Below are 15,851 nucleotides of genomic sequence, written 5' to 3'. Positions count from 1 at the left end.
TATTCTGAGATGCTAACATATTTACGAAAGTGTCCCGAGAGAAGCAAAGGCACAAATCCAAATGCCGGGTGTTCCATCATCTAATCAGTGCCCAGATGGTCAAGGCTTTAGTCTCAAAACCAGCAGCAAATCTTGGCTATTGATCCATTCGTGGCTCAAGAGATGTGCACTCTGATGGTGAGAAGCTTCACTTTAAAAGGGAGCTTGCACACGGATCACCTCTTGGGGTTTGATAAGTATCGCCCAGGTTTCCAAACGTGTTTAGCTTTCAAGGATAATACTGTACAATGTGGTCAATTGTGACACCAGGCTGGGGACCCAACCATGCTGTTTAAGGGGCATGAAACAAACAAGTGAGTTGGACTACTTGTTTGAAGTATCGTGACTTCTGATCGCTCACCACTAGAGCATGAATGCAATCATTGCTGGCCAAAGGGCAGCCTCCTTTTTTGGTTAATGTGAAAGTTTGGGCTTCATAATTAGAAGTTAGCAAGAAGTACCAAGGATCATCAAGGGACGCGGGTGGCGCTGTGGGCTAAAGCCTCAACGCCTAGGGCTTGCCGATCGAAAGGTCGGCGGTTCGAATCCCCGCGGCGGGGTGCGCTCCCGCTGTTCGGTCCCAGCGCCTGCCCACCTAGCAGTTCGAAAGCACCCCCGGGTGCAAGTAGATAATTAGGTACCGCTTACCAGCGGGAAGGTAAACGGCGTTCCGTGTGCGGCTCTGGCTCGCCAAAGCAGCGATGTCACGCTGGCCACGTGACCCGGAAGTGTCCCCGGACAGCGCTGGCCCCCGGCCAATAAATGTGAGATGGGCGCACAAACCCCACAGTCTGTCAAGACTGGCCCGTTCGGGCAGGGGTACCTTTACCTTTACCTTACCAAGGATCATCAATTTGATCAGTAGTGAAATGGCTGTACTTTGTGCAGATAGCAATGCTGTAGCAAGATGAGATCAAAGACATTCTGTGTTGGATACGGCTAGCAAATATCACTTTATTTCTTCCGTCTGTGGAGTAGGAGCACCACTTTAATCATCTGGAGAGAAAAAAACGTGGCCACTTCTAATTTACATGAATGTGCATTTTCCCATGTCATTTGCCATTATAAGATTACAGTGACTGTAATCCTATGCATGTTTACTCAGAAGTAAATCCCATTAGCTTCAACGGGGCTTAATCCCAGGGTACTGTATACAGCCATACTTACCTGGGAATAAGCCCCACTGAATTGAATTGGATGTATATTTGAGTAGACATGGCTATGATTCCGCTGCTAGTTTGATAAATGAGTAGACTTTTCAATATTCACTACTGGCTAAATTTATTTGCAGTTTTTGCATATTAAGGAGAACCTGTATAATAGCAAAATAATTTCCTGAAAACAACATGATTATTAGAGATGGATGTAATCTGTTCTTTCTCTCTCTTTTTTATTATAAAGAACTTTAATCCTCATCCAGGATTAAAACTGTGTATTTTTAGTACTGCTGTGTCCTAGATAAAATATATTTCCCCTGTATGTGTTATACATGCCTTATAGTATTTGGAAAATACTTGCTTTGTGCAGCATTTTTCTGCTGATCCATATCTTAGTGTTGCATTCAACTAAACCATTTATTATTATTATTATTATTATTATTATTATTATTATTATTATTATTTCCAGTTTCTACAGATAGTCAAACAAATGCTAAGAGAGGCTATAGGGATAGTGTTGCTGCTTTCAAAATTCTGCATTTTTTAAATGTGTTGAATTCAGGGATAGGCCTTGGAAATTTTGGGTTGTATGCAACCATTTGATTAGTTCAAAGACTTGTGCTTGTGAAATAGAACTTTCCCCCCCCCTCTCCTCCCCTGTGTGCCCCTGCCAAGTTTGTATTTGTTTTCCACCCAACCCTCTGGAGCAGATTTTGGGGAAGTGCAAGGAGAGGGAGGGAGGGCCGGTGCAGTTATTAGGCAGGGTGAGGCAGCTGCCTCGGGCATCAGAAGCCCCTGAGGTGTCGCCTGCCCATTTCCACCAGGATCTTTCCAAAATCACATGAGATATTGTGGAGGGTGCAAGATCTTATTTTAAATAGAAGCGATCATTTCATGGGCATCCTTTTGTAGTGAATTTCCCACTTAACTTTGATTGTTTCTATCAACTAGGAGGTCTTAACAAACTCAGTTCTTTCGTTTTGAATGATAGAAACTGGAAAGCCATGGCAGTAACAGTATTACCTTATAAAACATTTTGGGGAAGTAGTAAACCAGATATGGGAAACTGTCATGCTAGGTGGGTTGAGCTGTATCCAGGTTGAGTCAGGAGTTTCTTGTACCTGTTCCTCTATAAGTTCTTGTCTCACTTCCTGAGTAGTCCTAAGCTCCCCTTAACAAATGATTGAATGTGGTGATTCCAAACATAGAGGGTACAGTGTCAGCCAGCTATGCAAGTGCTGCTCCTCTTGTTGGATCTTAGCAGCAAAGCTAGTCTTCTGTCCAGTTAGCTTTATGTCCTGGCTTCTTCTCTTAAATACGTAACCTGTCAAAAATGACACTGCAAATAGTCTGTGAGTCTCTTTTGGTTATCTAGGGGTTACTTAGACTTAGTGAGCTACCAGTTACTTAGATTACGTAGCAATGACTTATGCTGATGTGACAAAATCCAAAGGAGTTTGTTCAAAAAGAATAGCCATGTGTCCTACTTTACCGAAGATGGTCCTCTGTTAAACTAGTCCAACTATGGGTTATTGATAAAAAACTTTCAGAATGCAGAGCAGACACCTTGAACAATTAACTTGAACAGTAGACTGAGCAGGCATGCAAATAATCTCATTAGCCTACTGCACTATGCTGAGAAATATTGTGTTCATTATTTCTAAATTTGATTTTTTAACCTATAATTTAGCGTATGATAAATGTTTGTGAACCTGTGCCCTCTTTTGTCCTCTCCCTTGGTAATATGTGGCTATCCTAGCTAAAAACTTTTATTGTGGCATATGTTTTTGTGGTTTCATAGGATTATACAGTGGTAACTTGGTTCCCGAACTTAATCTGTTCAGGAGTCTGTTCAACTCCTGAAACGGTTCAAAAACCAAGGCACAGCTTCCGATTGGCTGCAGGAGCTTCCTGTACTGAATCAGAAGCCGTGGAAACCACGTCAGATCTTCAGCTTCTGAAAAACGTTTGCAAACCGGAACACTCACTTCCGGGTTTGTGGTGTTCGGGAGCCAAAACGTCAGAGTACTTGGTTCAAGAACCAAGGTACGACTGTATAGGGTAAAAACTCACCACCCTCCCTGGTTTTACAGCGAGACCAAAAGATAGAGCAATAGTTCCCAACTCTTCCCCACTACAGACCACCTTAAAGATTACTCAAGGTTTTGGCAGATTACTTAAATATTTATCTGCCTGCTATAGCAATTGTAATGCACTGTGCTAGAAGTTGTATAATTTTTAATGGTATTGTGTTTCTTTCTTTTTTGCTTCTTTGATTTCTTGTGTTTTATTTTATCACCATTTGAATTCCATAGAATTTAAACCACAATACAATAAAACACAATGTAAAAAATAAAAGAAGCAATAGATAATTAAAAATCCAAATGCATATTTAATATGGACATGCCACAGACCAGCTGAATAAGCCTCATGGACCACTGGTGGTCTGCAGACCGCAGTTCGGAAATCCCTGGTCTAGAGCAATAATTGTAATAACTGAATGCAAGATACATAATTGAATTCAAGATGCAAGTAGAGTGGGTTTTACTCATCCTCATCTCTTGGTCACTTGTGTTAATTTAGCATAGTAAAAAAGAAAGTTAGTATAGATGCCTGAAGTGGGAAAACTACTTTCAATATTGAGAGAACCATTCCCAATGCTCGCTGAGCCCAAGTTCTTCAGTATCAAATGAGGAACAGTACTAATGTAACTGCTTCACATCAGAGCATCCCATTGGAAACTTGCATTGCAACTCTAAGGACAGTAACAGAAAGTCGTGAGAGATTTAAAGACTACTGATTTCAAAACAAATGCACCTTTGAAGGATATGATTATGCTTTTGCTTCTCTGTTTTCTGATCAGTAGCAGCTTGTTACCATTAGAAGTCTTTTTAAAAGTGCATGCACACACATTTCAGTCTACTTTTACTTCTTCAGATTATTATTATTGTCTAGTGATTTATATAAATGCCACTTTAGTTCTTACTTCAAAGTATTTACATAATTCATCCTTGTCTGCATCGCCCACATTTACTCCTTCCAGCTCTCTTCATTTGTTCTTTTCTCCAGTTGTGTACGTTAGATTATAATCTATCTATCATCTTTGTTTATGAAACACTACTTGATTCCATGTACATTAGTGATGCTTTATATATAGCCATAGGGACGCGGGTGGCGCTGTGGGCTAAAGCCTCTAAAGCCTCAGCGCCTAGGGCTTGCCGATCGAAAGGTCGGCGGTTCGAATCCCCGCGGCGGGGTGCGCTCCCGCTGCTCGGTCCCAGCGCCTGCCAACCTAGCAGTTCGAAAGCACCCCCGGGGGCAAGTAGATAAATAGGTACCGCTTACCAGCGGGAAGGTAAACGGCGTTCCGTGTGCGGCTCTGGCTCGCCAGAGCAGCGTTGTCACGCTGGCCACGTGACCCGGAAGTGTCTCCGGACAGCGCTGGCCCCCGGCCAATAGATGTGAGATGGGCGCACAAACCCCAGAGTCTGGCAAGACTGGCCCGTTCGGGCAGGGGTACCTTTACCTTTACCTATATATAGCCATCTTAAGAATTTAGAGTGACATAGTTTGGGATTCCTCTATGCCATTTTTACAACTGTATGGTATAAATTAAGCTGAAAGGGAGTGGTTGGCCAAGGTGACAATTATCCTTTATGGCTGACCTGAAATTTTCAGGCTGGCTACAGATAGGGACACGGGTGGTGCTGTAGACTAAACCACTGAACCTAGGGCTTGCTGATTGGAAGGTTGGTGGTTCGAATCCCCGCGATGGGGTGAGCTCCTGTTGCTCGGTCCCTGCTCCTGCCAACCTAGCAGTTTGAAAGCATGTCAAAGTGCAAGTAGATAAATAGGTACCGCTCCGGCGAGAAGGTAAATGCTGTGTTTCCGTGCGCTGCTCTGCTTTTGCCAGAAGCAGCTTAGTCATGCTGGCCACATGACCCGGAAAAACTGTCTGCGGACAAATGTCAGCTCCCTCGGCCAGTAAAGCGAGATGAGCGCCTCAATCCCAGAGTCATTTGCGACTGGACTTTACTGTCAAGGGGGAACGTTCCCTACCTCTGCTTTATTCTAATGGTGAAGTCAAAGCCAACTTTGGGTGAGCTGCTGGCTCATCTCAAACTGCTATAGAGATATGAGTGACTTGTCAAATGAAAGCACATCTTTCTGAAATTGGGTGGTGCTAAATTTGACAACCTTTCTGAAAGCACAACAGGAACTTGGATAATGAAAAGGTAGAAGAAGGCTATGACCTTTGAGATGTCCCAGCTATCGCATGAGCTGCTGGGTCACAGACACCCCAGAGGTCAGAGAAATGAGAACCTACAGCTATTGGTTTAGCTGTTGTGGTGCCGTGAATATTAAGATATCAAACTACCATCATGAGGGGAATAAGGAGTCATGATATTTTAGCAGAAAGGAGTATGAGGAAGTGAAGAGACAGTACTGATGCACTTGTGTTCAGTTAAGCTGAGTATGTGAAAGGGGTGCATGAGTGATTATGTGTATGAATAGGGTGAACAGCAGGTGTATGAATGCTGTGAATGAGAGTGCAAGATCTGAATGAGGTAAATGGTGAATGTAAGTGTAGCATGGGCTGTGACATGGAAGTCCAAACAATATATATCTATCAGTGAATGTTCACGGCTCTACTGGTTGAAATGTAATTCGAAAACAAATCCCATGAGAATAAGACAGGTTATATGTAAGAAAGTAAGGGCTAACTAAATTTAAGGTTTCTTGGAGGGTTCCGGCTTTACCTTGCTTTTTGTTATTAAGTACAAATCAGTTGTTTTTAGATCAACAATGGTTGCAATGCACATTTAGATGACTAGGTGGTGCTTGGGGAACATTGGAGATGCAAAAAATTTCCAGAAAATGGAAAGCAGGGAAATAAAAGCAAAGCAAACTTTCCTTAAATCTTCACACTTCCGGTTGATCTCCCACATACTTCCCAAGTTCTGTGACTTTTTCTGAAAAAAGCATGAATATTATCTCTTGTTCTCATTTAAGCCTCTGCTGTGGGATCAGGCTTTCCCCCTCTCATCCTCTGCTAGAGCTGTGCACTAAAACACTTTGAAACCTGGAGTAACTGGCTTCTGACCTCCACAAGAATTAGTTGTGTCATTTTGCCTTCTTGTACTTTTGTGAGAAAGTGTCCAGGTTCCCCCAATACAGACAGTCCTAATTTTCCCTTTGTCAGAAAGTCCTCAGGTGTGCTTCTCTTTGGTCTTCTCTTAGCTATTGTGGGCTGTTACTTTTCATATCTCAGCGCTTAGATTTCTTATTCCCAGTCAGCCAATTGTTTAATTCAGCCTATGGAACAGATTTGACAAACCTTGCTGTTGCAAGTATTTATTATTAAATGTGAATCAAAGGTTTTTAACGAATGATGATCATCGTGTACGGTTTTGCTGAGTTGCATTGTTTAAGATGGCTGGCTGATTGCCAGGCTTTTACTGAGCTTTGCAAACTCATAAGCCACAAGTACCTTATTTCTAGTAGGTCTTTTGCTATTCCTCTTTTCCTTCAACGATTTCTTTATATCAACATGGAAATTAATCTCTACTAAGGATTGATATTCCCTTGTGTTACTAAGCATTGCCATGCATCGGCTTTCTTAAATGATTTAATCTTTCACTGCTGTGTGACACCACTGTCATTTTTAACAAGGTCATTTTTATCCAGAGAATGTCTGCCTTCTCTAGGCCTTTTCCATGAAATGTGGATCTCTAGCCTCTGAACACAGGGTTACTTTTTACCCCTAAATTGAGGCACCTGCAAATCATGACCTCCTGGAGAGAGCATTCTATGTCCACTTGGTGTCAACAAGACTCCATGAACAAAATCTTGATTATCATATTTGAAAATGGTGGTGACGTTTTTAGTGATATGGAGTGATCACTCACATCTTCCCTCCAGCCTAGAACATACATTCATGTTTTGGATGGCAGCTCATTATATGCCTCCCATTGTGTGAGTTTTGTGCTTGTTTTTGGTAATACCCAGCCACATTAATACAGGTAAGTGCCAGAGATCTGAATGGATTGCTAATACTTAAAGCAAAATTCTAATCTCACTTAAACTTAGTATCATAGAAATAGCTATTTTGAACCATAGACTCTCATTACCATCTAATTTCTCCAGATCTCATTCTTCTGCACTTCTTTTCCTTTCCTTTCCCCCCTTGCCTAACCAGAAGTCCTTTCCTTCTTCCATGTTTGACCTGCCAGTGTAGTAACTTAAGCTCAAGGTTTCTCTTAAATTGTTGCAAACGACAATTTACAGACTGGTTGTCAAAGGTATTTTTTGATGCATCATAAAATATTTTTGATATCCCTATACTGGCGCAAAACACACCACAGCATTTTCCTGTCCTGATCTCCTTCTTTCTCAACGTCCAAGTTTTCCATGTTAATCTCACGATGCTCTACCCTTTTCCTAGTCCTCCCCAACAAATTTAACTAACTAACCAAAACCCTTACATCCCCTTTTCTCCCCCAAAGTACATTGCTTCTCCTCCAGCTTTCTTTTTTGAAATCGTAAGATATCCACTCAGATTTATTGTAGAGCACTGATACTTTCTCTCCCCCTTCCTCAAATCTTCCACCCCAGATTTACTGAGTTGCCTTTGTGCTTGGTAGCACAGATAGCACAGACTTAATCAACTTAGCCTCAGACCTTTGCATCTGGAACAAGAGGTGGGAGAGAATTATGAAAAGACCATGGACACCCCAGAAGGTAGGAGCAACAAAGGTGAAAGTTGGGGAGGGGGGAGCCCTTTGTTGTCCCTTTGCAGTAATGTTTGTTAACAGATTCATGCAGCATTCACATACTAGTCCAGTTTTCCTGCCTTGATTTATTTTTAAACCCTCCCCCCACCCCCAGAATTTCAATTGCTGTTCTGAATACTGTATTGGTTTTCAAATGCAGGAGCTACATTTATACATCTTAAGACCCTTAGCAGTAACAGAGCTGACAGTGAAGCCCAGAATGCAAATTGCTTCACATCTGCCCATAACCATATTCAGCTCTCTCAGAAATGCTTTCAGATGCAGGTGGCTGTAACGTCTGTAAATGACGCACCATTGCTCAATAAACAGGTCCTATCCTGCCCAAATTAATCCAGGTGAGGCAGCAGGTCAGGGTGGATGATTTCATCTCACCAGCAGGCAGGGTCCTTTCCTCTTCCACTCCATGGACTGCTCATTTGTTTGTCACCTGATGTCAGGTGACAACTTCAAAGCTGTGGAGTAAATATCACCCCCAGGCTAGACTGGCTTGAACAGGCTTAAATAGTGTAGGTTTGGTAAATCTAAAATGTACATCTCTCGTGTGACGGTTGTTTTCCATGGATGGCTCTAAAGGGAAGGAATATTCTACTTGGCTGGCAAAATGTTTCCAGGGGTGCCAATGTATTCTGTATGTTTACTGCCTTTTGCTCTGTGAGGGCTTGTTTCAGATCATGAATTTTCATGTAGGACCTTCTCCAGTCCAGCATCTTTTTCTACTTGGTGCTTGCACACGTTTTGTTTACAAAATAGTATTTCTTTGCATGTGTGACTAGTTGTAATGGATTTGTTTAAAAAGAAGTATGAGTGGAAGGGAAATCACTATTAGCACCGTTTTGCATATACCTGTCCAAGTTCAAGCAGAATATTTAAATAGTGCTGAAAGTAGGTGCTGAAGCAGTTTTCGTGCTTCTGCTGGATTTAGATGCATCGTTCTCATGTAAAACTTGAGATGGGAATAAGACACTTTGAATCTTGTGATATTTACTTCCAAATAAATGTGAATAGGTTTGTACCGCTAGAATTTTAAAAATTATGCAGTTGCTTAATAATTTCACATAAAAAGAAGCTTTTCCATGTAGCATTATGATAAACACAGACATTTTAAAAATAAAAGGAAGCTTCGCATGATATTCTAATGTTTGCATATCTGCAATGGATTGTAGTCTTTCTGTTCTGTTTAGTACACCTGACTTTATACAGCATTATTGATGTGCAGTTCACTGCAAAGGGGGGGGGGGAACCTAATATAACCTCTGGGGATAACTGGTCATGGTTTGAACTGCTATTAACCAGGAAAAATGATTATCTTATGTAAGATTCCCCCCCCCCCCTTCTACAAAGCAAATTCTGTTGGCAGTGACATAAGATTAAATTTTGAATTAATAAATGCAGCTTTAGTGAATAACAAGGGAATGAAGAAAGAAAAAGCAATCATGCCCCTTTTCTTCTCCTGCAATCTCTCCCCACCCACCTGCCTGTAATAAGTCCCCAAAAGCATTATAAGGCTCTTGTTTTAAGCTGGCTTGTATCCTGAACCTGTTAGTGACTGGGGATATACTTCAACCCTTTGCTGCAGGTTCCCACTTGTTCCTTCTGAGGACAAACCTTCTAATGTTCTGTACCTATTAGTTTGGCAGCAAAATGGGGTTACTCACAAACAAGGTAGGGGTTTGTGTATCGTTACAAGACTTGCCACCCACATAGGAAAACAAAGTATAATAAACCCCAGAACATGGCCTCCGGGAGGCAGAAACTTTTGCAGCATCTACAAAGGAGGAGGAGGAACAGGGTGGTAAAAATGACTGCATTGAACCGTGGCTAGCATCTTATAGTATCCTGGGGGAATATTAGGGTTTAGGGAAAGTGTGTTGTGTGATATTCATTTCCCAGTACTCACTTCCCTCCCCTAAAATCCTGGGGGGGGGGGATACTATATGTTTAAAGGGCTGTAGGATTCAACAGTATCTGTCCCTCATTGTACTGCTTGGGTCATGGGCTAGATGAGTTGCTTCTTACTCACTTATTCTCAAACCTCAGCAGTTATAATTACAGAGCAAGTGCACTATTGGACTAGCCTTAGCGCTCAGGCACTTTGTACTATTGTACTACGGGAGGAGGGATATCCCAGTTGTGTACACACACACACACACACACACACACCCTCAATTCATTACGTGTCTCTGACTTGTCTATTTTTCAGCCCACGTATATGAAAATGCCAGTATCCAACCTCATGCTATGCTTAATGCTTGTTTTTTTATTTCATTATAGCTATTGAACCCCATATTACTTTTGGGATCACAGTGCATAAGTTACCCATTCTCTTCCCAACTGTATCAGCCCTGAAAATCACCTCCTCCCTCTAGAATGGCTAAGAACCTCACTTTAAATTGACACTATAGCACCTTCTTTCTAATCCTTATAGCCATGCTGAGCAGGACTGTGCAGAAGGGATTACACATGGGAAGGGATAAATCTATCATTCCTGCACAAAGTGATCCTGATAACAATTGTGTGTCCCCACCCCTGGCTGCTGTAATTAATTTAAGAAAAACAGATATAGCTGTATGCTACCGCATGAAACACAATGTGCAGTTTGACCCTCAGAATTTATGAGAGGAATATGATAGCTCAGATAAACCAGTGATGAAAATGAAATAAGAGCCTGAATAGAATGGAAACATAAAAATTGAGTGCCACATAAAACTGGCATGTGAATTAGGTTGCATATCACTGTATGTGCAAGATGCTAGAGAGGGAAAACATCTTAATAGTTTATGAATCTAACCAAGCTCTATATCTTCTGTATTATTATTTTTTTCAAGCAAAAGAGGGCAGTGCTTTGCAGGCACATCCGTAAACCACAGAAGTTAGAGTACTTGAGTTTAAGCCAGCTTTACTCTCATTGATTTCACTGAGCCTAGATTGGCTCACATTCAGATTTTCTGATTTTACTAGTTTGTTGATCAGACTGACCTGTCATAGGCAGGAGCCTGAACCAGAGTGAAGCTACACCAGAGTTTAGCACCATAATTATGTGAAGCATACATCAGTGGCAGGCGAAGCATTCTTTGTTTCATGTGCATTAAAAAAAAAGTAATGAAGGGAAGGGAGATTGCTGTTTTGGCTAGACTTTATGTAAACAGGGCAGAATCTATCCTCGTCCATATGTCTGATATTAAGGCGTACCTGTTTTTGTGGCCTCAGGTTCAATAAATAGTATTGCGGCTTATACTTCGATCAACTCCCCCCCCCGTTCTGAAATTGTGTCAGCTATATAAATTATGCAATCAAAGCAAAAACCTTAGTTTTTCTCTCTCCATGAGCCTAAAGTAGGCAGGTAAAAATAGGGAGGGATGAAATTTGAGTCATACAGGCCTACAATCACAGATTTCTAATGGAGGAGACACCAAAGCAGTATCTTCATCCCCTGAAGAATTTTAAAATCAATTGAAAATTCCTTGTATATTTGTTAAGAAATATTTAGAGAAGAATGGACATTTGAATAAATTTGACTGGGTTCCACGCTTTGTTTATTTGGTTTATTGTATGCTATCCTTCATCCATCGATCTCAGGGTGGTGCACTCTTCCCTATTTTAGGGAAGGTAACAGAGCGCCTGCCAACCTAGCAGTTCAAAAGCACCCCCGGGGGCAAGTAGATAAATAGGTACCGCTTACCAGCGGGAAGGTAAACGGCGTTCCGTGTGCGGCTCTGGCTCGCCAGAGCAGCGTTGTCACGCTGGCCACGTGACCCGGAAGTGTCTCCGGACAGCGCTGGCCCCCGGCCAATAAATGTGAGATGGGCGCACAAACCCCAGAGTCTGGCAAGACTGGCCCGTTTGGGCAGGGGTACCTTTACCTTTACCTTTAACAGAGCGTTAGCAACCAGATCGGGACCATGTTCCAAAAACAAAGGCTTTAATACTAATAGGGAAGCGTCTGGGGGTGAAGAATCTTTGCTGTGTGAATCTGTATGCTCGCCCCACTGGCCTACTGAGAGAAGTGCCATGAGGCTTGATTTAGATTACTGCCTGTTGTAAATTATAATAGTTGACATTTTGATGTTGGTGGGGGAAATGGTTTAATCTAATTAGTAGACAGAATACATTCCCCTATGCTGTTTTTGTTTTTAGGAACACCGTCCTCCTGAACAAATATAACCAATAATGTTGTCATCAAAACATAATGTTCTAACGGAATCTGCTCGGTGTGCCTGGCAGCATGATACGTTCTGCAATTCTTAGCTACGTTGTCAACATCTTGAGCCTCGCCAAAGTGCTGGAGAGGCTATGGAAAGCCGTGTAAATCTGTCCCTTTTCCAAATCCTATATGGAAAGGCAGGCTATATAAACTACTTAAAATGAAGACAAGCACTTCTTTGATGTGGATGATATGTTTTTATTTGTTCTTATCTGTAGTGATGATTTATTTGTTTTGGTCACTGGCTGTGGTGCAGGGAAACTAAGGCAGTGAAAAGCAACGAAGGAAACAAAAACCAGAGCAGCCTCGAAATGCACAGAGCTTAAAGCTACTTTGAATCAATAGCCAACATCCAAATTCAAACTCCATAAAATGTGACTTAAGGTAGATTTGCTACAGTTTTGCAGAGCTATAGTGGTAAGTTCAGTGCTTAACGGTGTTATATAACACCTGGTCTTAAATGTAGCTGTAGATGCTGGGTGAACTTGCACACGCTCTGGCCAAGGATTGTGTGCTGAGGGAACCATAACATTTAGATCATGTTGATTTTTATGTTCCTGACAGTAAAGGTAAAGGTACCCCTGCCCATACGGGCCAGTCTTGACAGACTCTAGGGTTGTGCGCTCATCTCACTCAAGAGGCCGGGAGCCGGCGCCGTCCGCAGACACTTCCGGGTCACGGGGCCAGCGTGACATCGCTGCTCTGGCGAGCCTGCACCAGCGCAGCACACGGAACGCCGTTTACCTTCCCGCTATAAAGTGGTACCTATTTATCTACTTGCACTTTTAAGGGTGCTTTCAAACTGCTAGGTGGGCAGGAGCTGGGGCCGAGAAACGGGAGCTCACCCCGCCGCGGGGATTTGAACCGTCGACCATACGATCGGCAAGTCCTAGGCACTGTGGTTTTACCAACAGCACCACCCGCATCCCCCAATGGACAGTAGGCTGTGTGAACCAGCCTTTTCAGTTCCACAATAATAGAAAATTGCTTAAGAGATAATGTGTTTTTACTCCATGTTTGTGCAGGGAGCAGTTAGAAATTCGAAAATGTAAGTGCCAACTTATGCAATGTATGGTGCGTTTGCAATTTCATTGCAAGGATTTTCATGTTTTGCTTTCATGTTGTGTTAGTACAGGAATAATGTCTCTGCTGGCCACGGACTGCAGTGGGAAGGGCCAGAGACAGTAAGTGCGAGGCTTACATGTGGTTATGAATAAAACACTCCAGACTATTCACACAAATGCAAGCATGCAGTCCTTTTACTTCTCTGAAGCATGTTTCCACCACAGTGATGTTTTCACATGGATCTGTGTGTGAATCCTGGACTCATCATTTTGAGATTAATCCTGTGTGTGCTTGACTCTTTATTATTATTAGCATAAGTTTTGCCACACAAAGGGGTCAGTGAGATAAGGTAACACATGGGAAGATTTCCACGTAGCATGAAAATGAACACTTTCACCAGATCCACATATAAAAATATGCTAGAATTTCTGGTTTATCGTGGCTTGCCAGGAGCAAATCGTATTGCCGAATTGCTCCTGCTTCATTCCTCCCCTGGCATGACCAAGATAAACAAACATAAAGCCCTTGCCTTCCTGTTAAGTCCAAACCAGGGATCACTGGGGGGGTTTTTTGCCACAAAACAAGCCACAATCTACATGCCAGGCACAAATGCTGAAAACATGCCTCATGGTTCCTTGGGCATTGATAGTTAAGGTTTTAGTTTCATTTTGTTGAATCTATATTTTTCTGTCCCATTTGGAACAGTTTTCTGTGTTCTGAAACAGTAATTATGTTTTTTATGACTGTACATTTTATTATTGTAACCGACGGCTCCCTCGGCCAATAAAGCGAGATGAGCGCCGCAACCCCAGAGTCGGTCACGACTGGACCTAATGGTCAGGGGTCCCTTTACCTTTACCTTTACCTTTACCATGAAATCTTACGGTGGAGAGTGGTTAAGAAATCTTATAATGAATTAAATGATGGCTCCAGGCTGGCTAGTGAAACCTGGGTTGTAGTGGAATTGCAAGCCATTATCCTGGGGTTGGATGTAATGCAAAGCCAAGACTTCTTGGTTGGTTTATCCCACTCACACCTGAGGAGGAGTGAAGCAGAGTGCTCTGGCAGCGTTGCTGCTTCAGCATGCTGCTCAGCCCTGATAAATCACGACGAGCCAGAAACCCAGGCTCAGTATTCTGTGCAAACGCAGAATGTCGAACACAGACTGGTCCAGCTTTAACATAGCTTCACACATGCAAACATGCATGTGCTTTATGCAGGTACACAGTAACCGCGTTGATGATTTGCTGAAATGCTGCATCAAGACGCACCCAAGAACAAGAAATGAACTGCAAATTTATTTCTTAGCAATCTATTCCAATTCCACGTTAGAAGCAGTTAGATTACATGCAGATTCTAACTCTCTCTGACACAGAATCCTCCTTAGAGTTCCTGGTGCATCGCATGGAGGTCCAGAAGCCACATTAAAGGACTGTAATCCTTCATCAGTGTGTTTGTTTGGTTGCCTAACATCTGTGGATTGTTAAGAGAAGTTATTACACAGACCTGCTTTAGTTTAGATTAGTTTGGACCATGGCCCAGTATTTTCAATCAGGATATAATTCCTGCATGCTGCTAGATTGCTTGCTCCACATACTTCCCTACACAATATTTTTTCACTAAGCGGCTTTCTCACTGAAACTGTTATATCACCTCAAGGTTTGCCCCCCTCCCTCTTTGGAAGAAGGACTTTTGTCTCTACCCGCCCCCCCCTCCTCTGGACCTACTGTAGCTCAAGGCCAGCGGCCAAATTGCATGTATTAACTAAGCTCTGGAGCGACTCCTAAACAGAGATGGTTGTGTAGTCTCTATGTGAGTATAATACAGATTTTGTTCATGTGTGATTTGTGGCGTGTGTTGCTGTATTTGTGTATGACAAAATGTTTCAGTTTTTAACTGGTTGGTTGTTGTAGGCACAGTATTTTCACATATATAGGTGTTGTTGCTTTTTAAAAAGTTTGTGTTTCAGTGTGTGGGTAGGTGGTTGGGCTGGATACACATGTATATTTGTGCCGTGGCTAGTTTAGTTATTTAGGACACATAGTTTCATCCAAAAGAAATAATCACAGTATTGCAAGTGCATCAGTATAAATTCAGGAATGTTTCTTTTGAAGATGTGTGTGTTTCACATATGTTGCATTAGTATCCAGAAACATCTGTCAGTGTTATATGGAAAATTTATGTTATGGATGCATTGCGGAAGGATAAAGACTACAGCCCTATGCACATTTACCTGGGAGTAAGCCCCATTGAACTCAATGGTGCCTACTTCTGAGTAGACATGTGTGGGATTTTTGTGATCAATCTTATTACATATTGATAGTTTATAATTATACTGTGTTGGGTTTTGACAACTTTTTGAGCGCCCCCCTCAATACAGCACATGGGCTCTATAAATAGCTCCACTAATGAACATTTGTTTCAATTTGCTAGTTTTGATTGGAAACACAACAAGGTGCATGTTTCGGTAGTAGTGAACTTGGGGACTTTTGAACATCTGTATCTAGGCTCTGGAGCTCAACCCACAGAAGTCACTGGCAAAGCTCCCAGCTATTTTAACAGAGCTGAATGGTGCCCTTATTTTTCCATCTTTCC

At 42.2% G+C, this 15,851-nt stretch overlaps 1 protein-coding gene across 48 annotated transcripts in view; it reads left to right on the top strand.

Annotated features, from left to right (window-relative positions):
• The window catches only part of RIMS1 (regulating synaptic membrane exocytosis 1), a 231,932-nt gene that overhangs the window by 85,814 nt on the left and 130,267 nt on the right, over positions 1–15,851 (top strand). The window contains exon 1 of one of the 48 annotated variants that reach the window (XM_082218185.1): positions 7,815–7,937. The exons of the other annotated variants lie outside the window; for them this stretch is intronic. Within the exon in view, the coding sequence (XP_082074311.1) occupies positions 7,911–7,937 (27 nt within the window). The 5' untranslated portion in view covers positions 7,815–7,910. Of the gene's footprint in view, positions 1–7,814; positions 7,938–15,851 lie in introns of those variants that run through there. 48 annotated transcript variants of the gene reach the window in all.

The sequence above is a fragment of the Podarcis vaucheri genome, assembly GCF_965113315.1.
Source record: "Podarcis vaucheri genome assembly, chromosome: 3".
Classification (NCBI taxonomy): domain Eukaryota; kingdom Metazoa; phylum Chordata; class Lepidosauria; order Squamata; family Lacertidae; genus Podarcis; species Podarcis vaucheri.
This window is presented reverse-complemented; position numbering and strand designations above follow the sequence as displayed.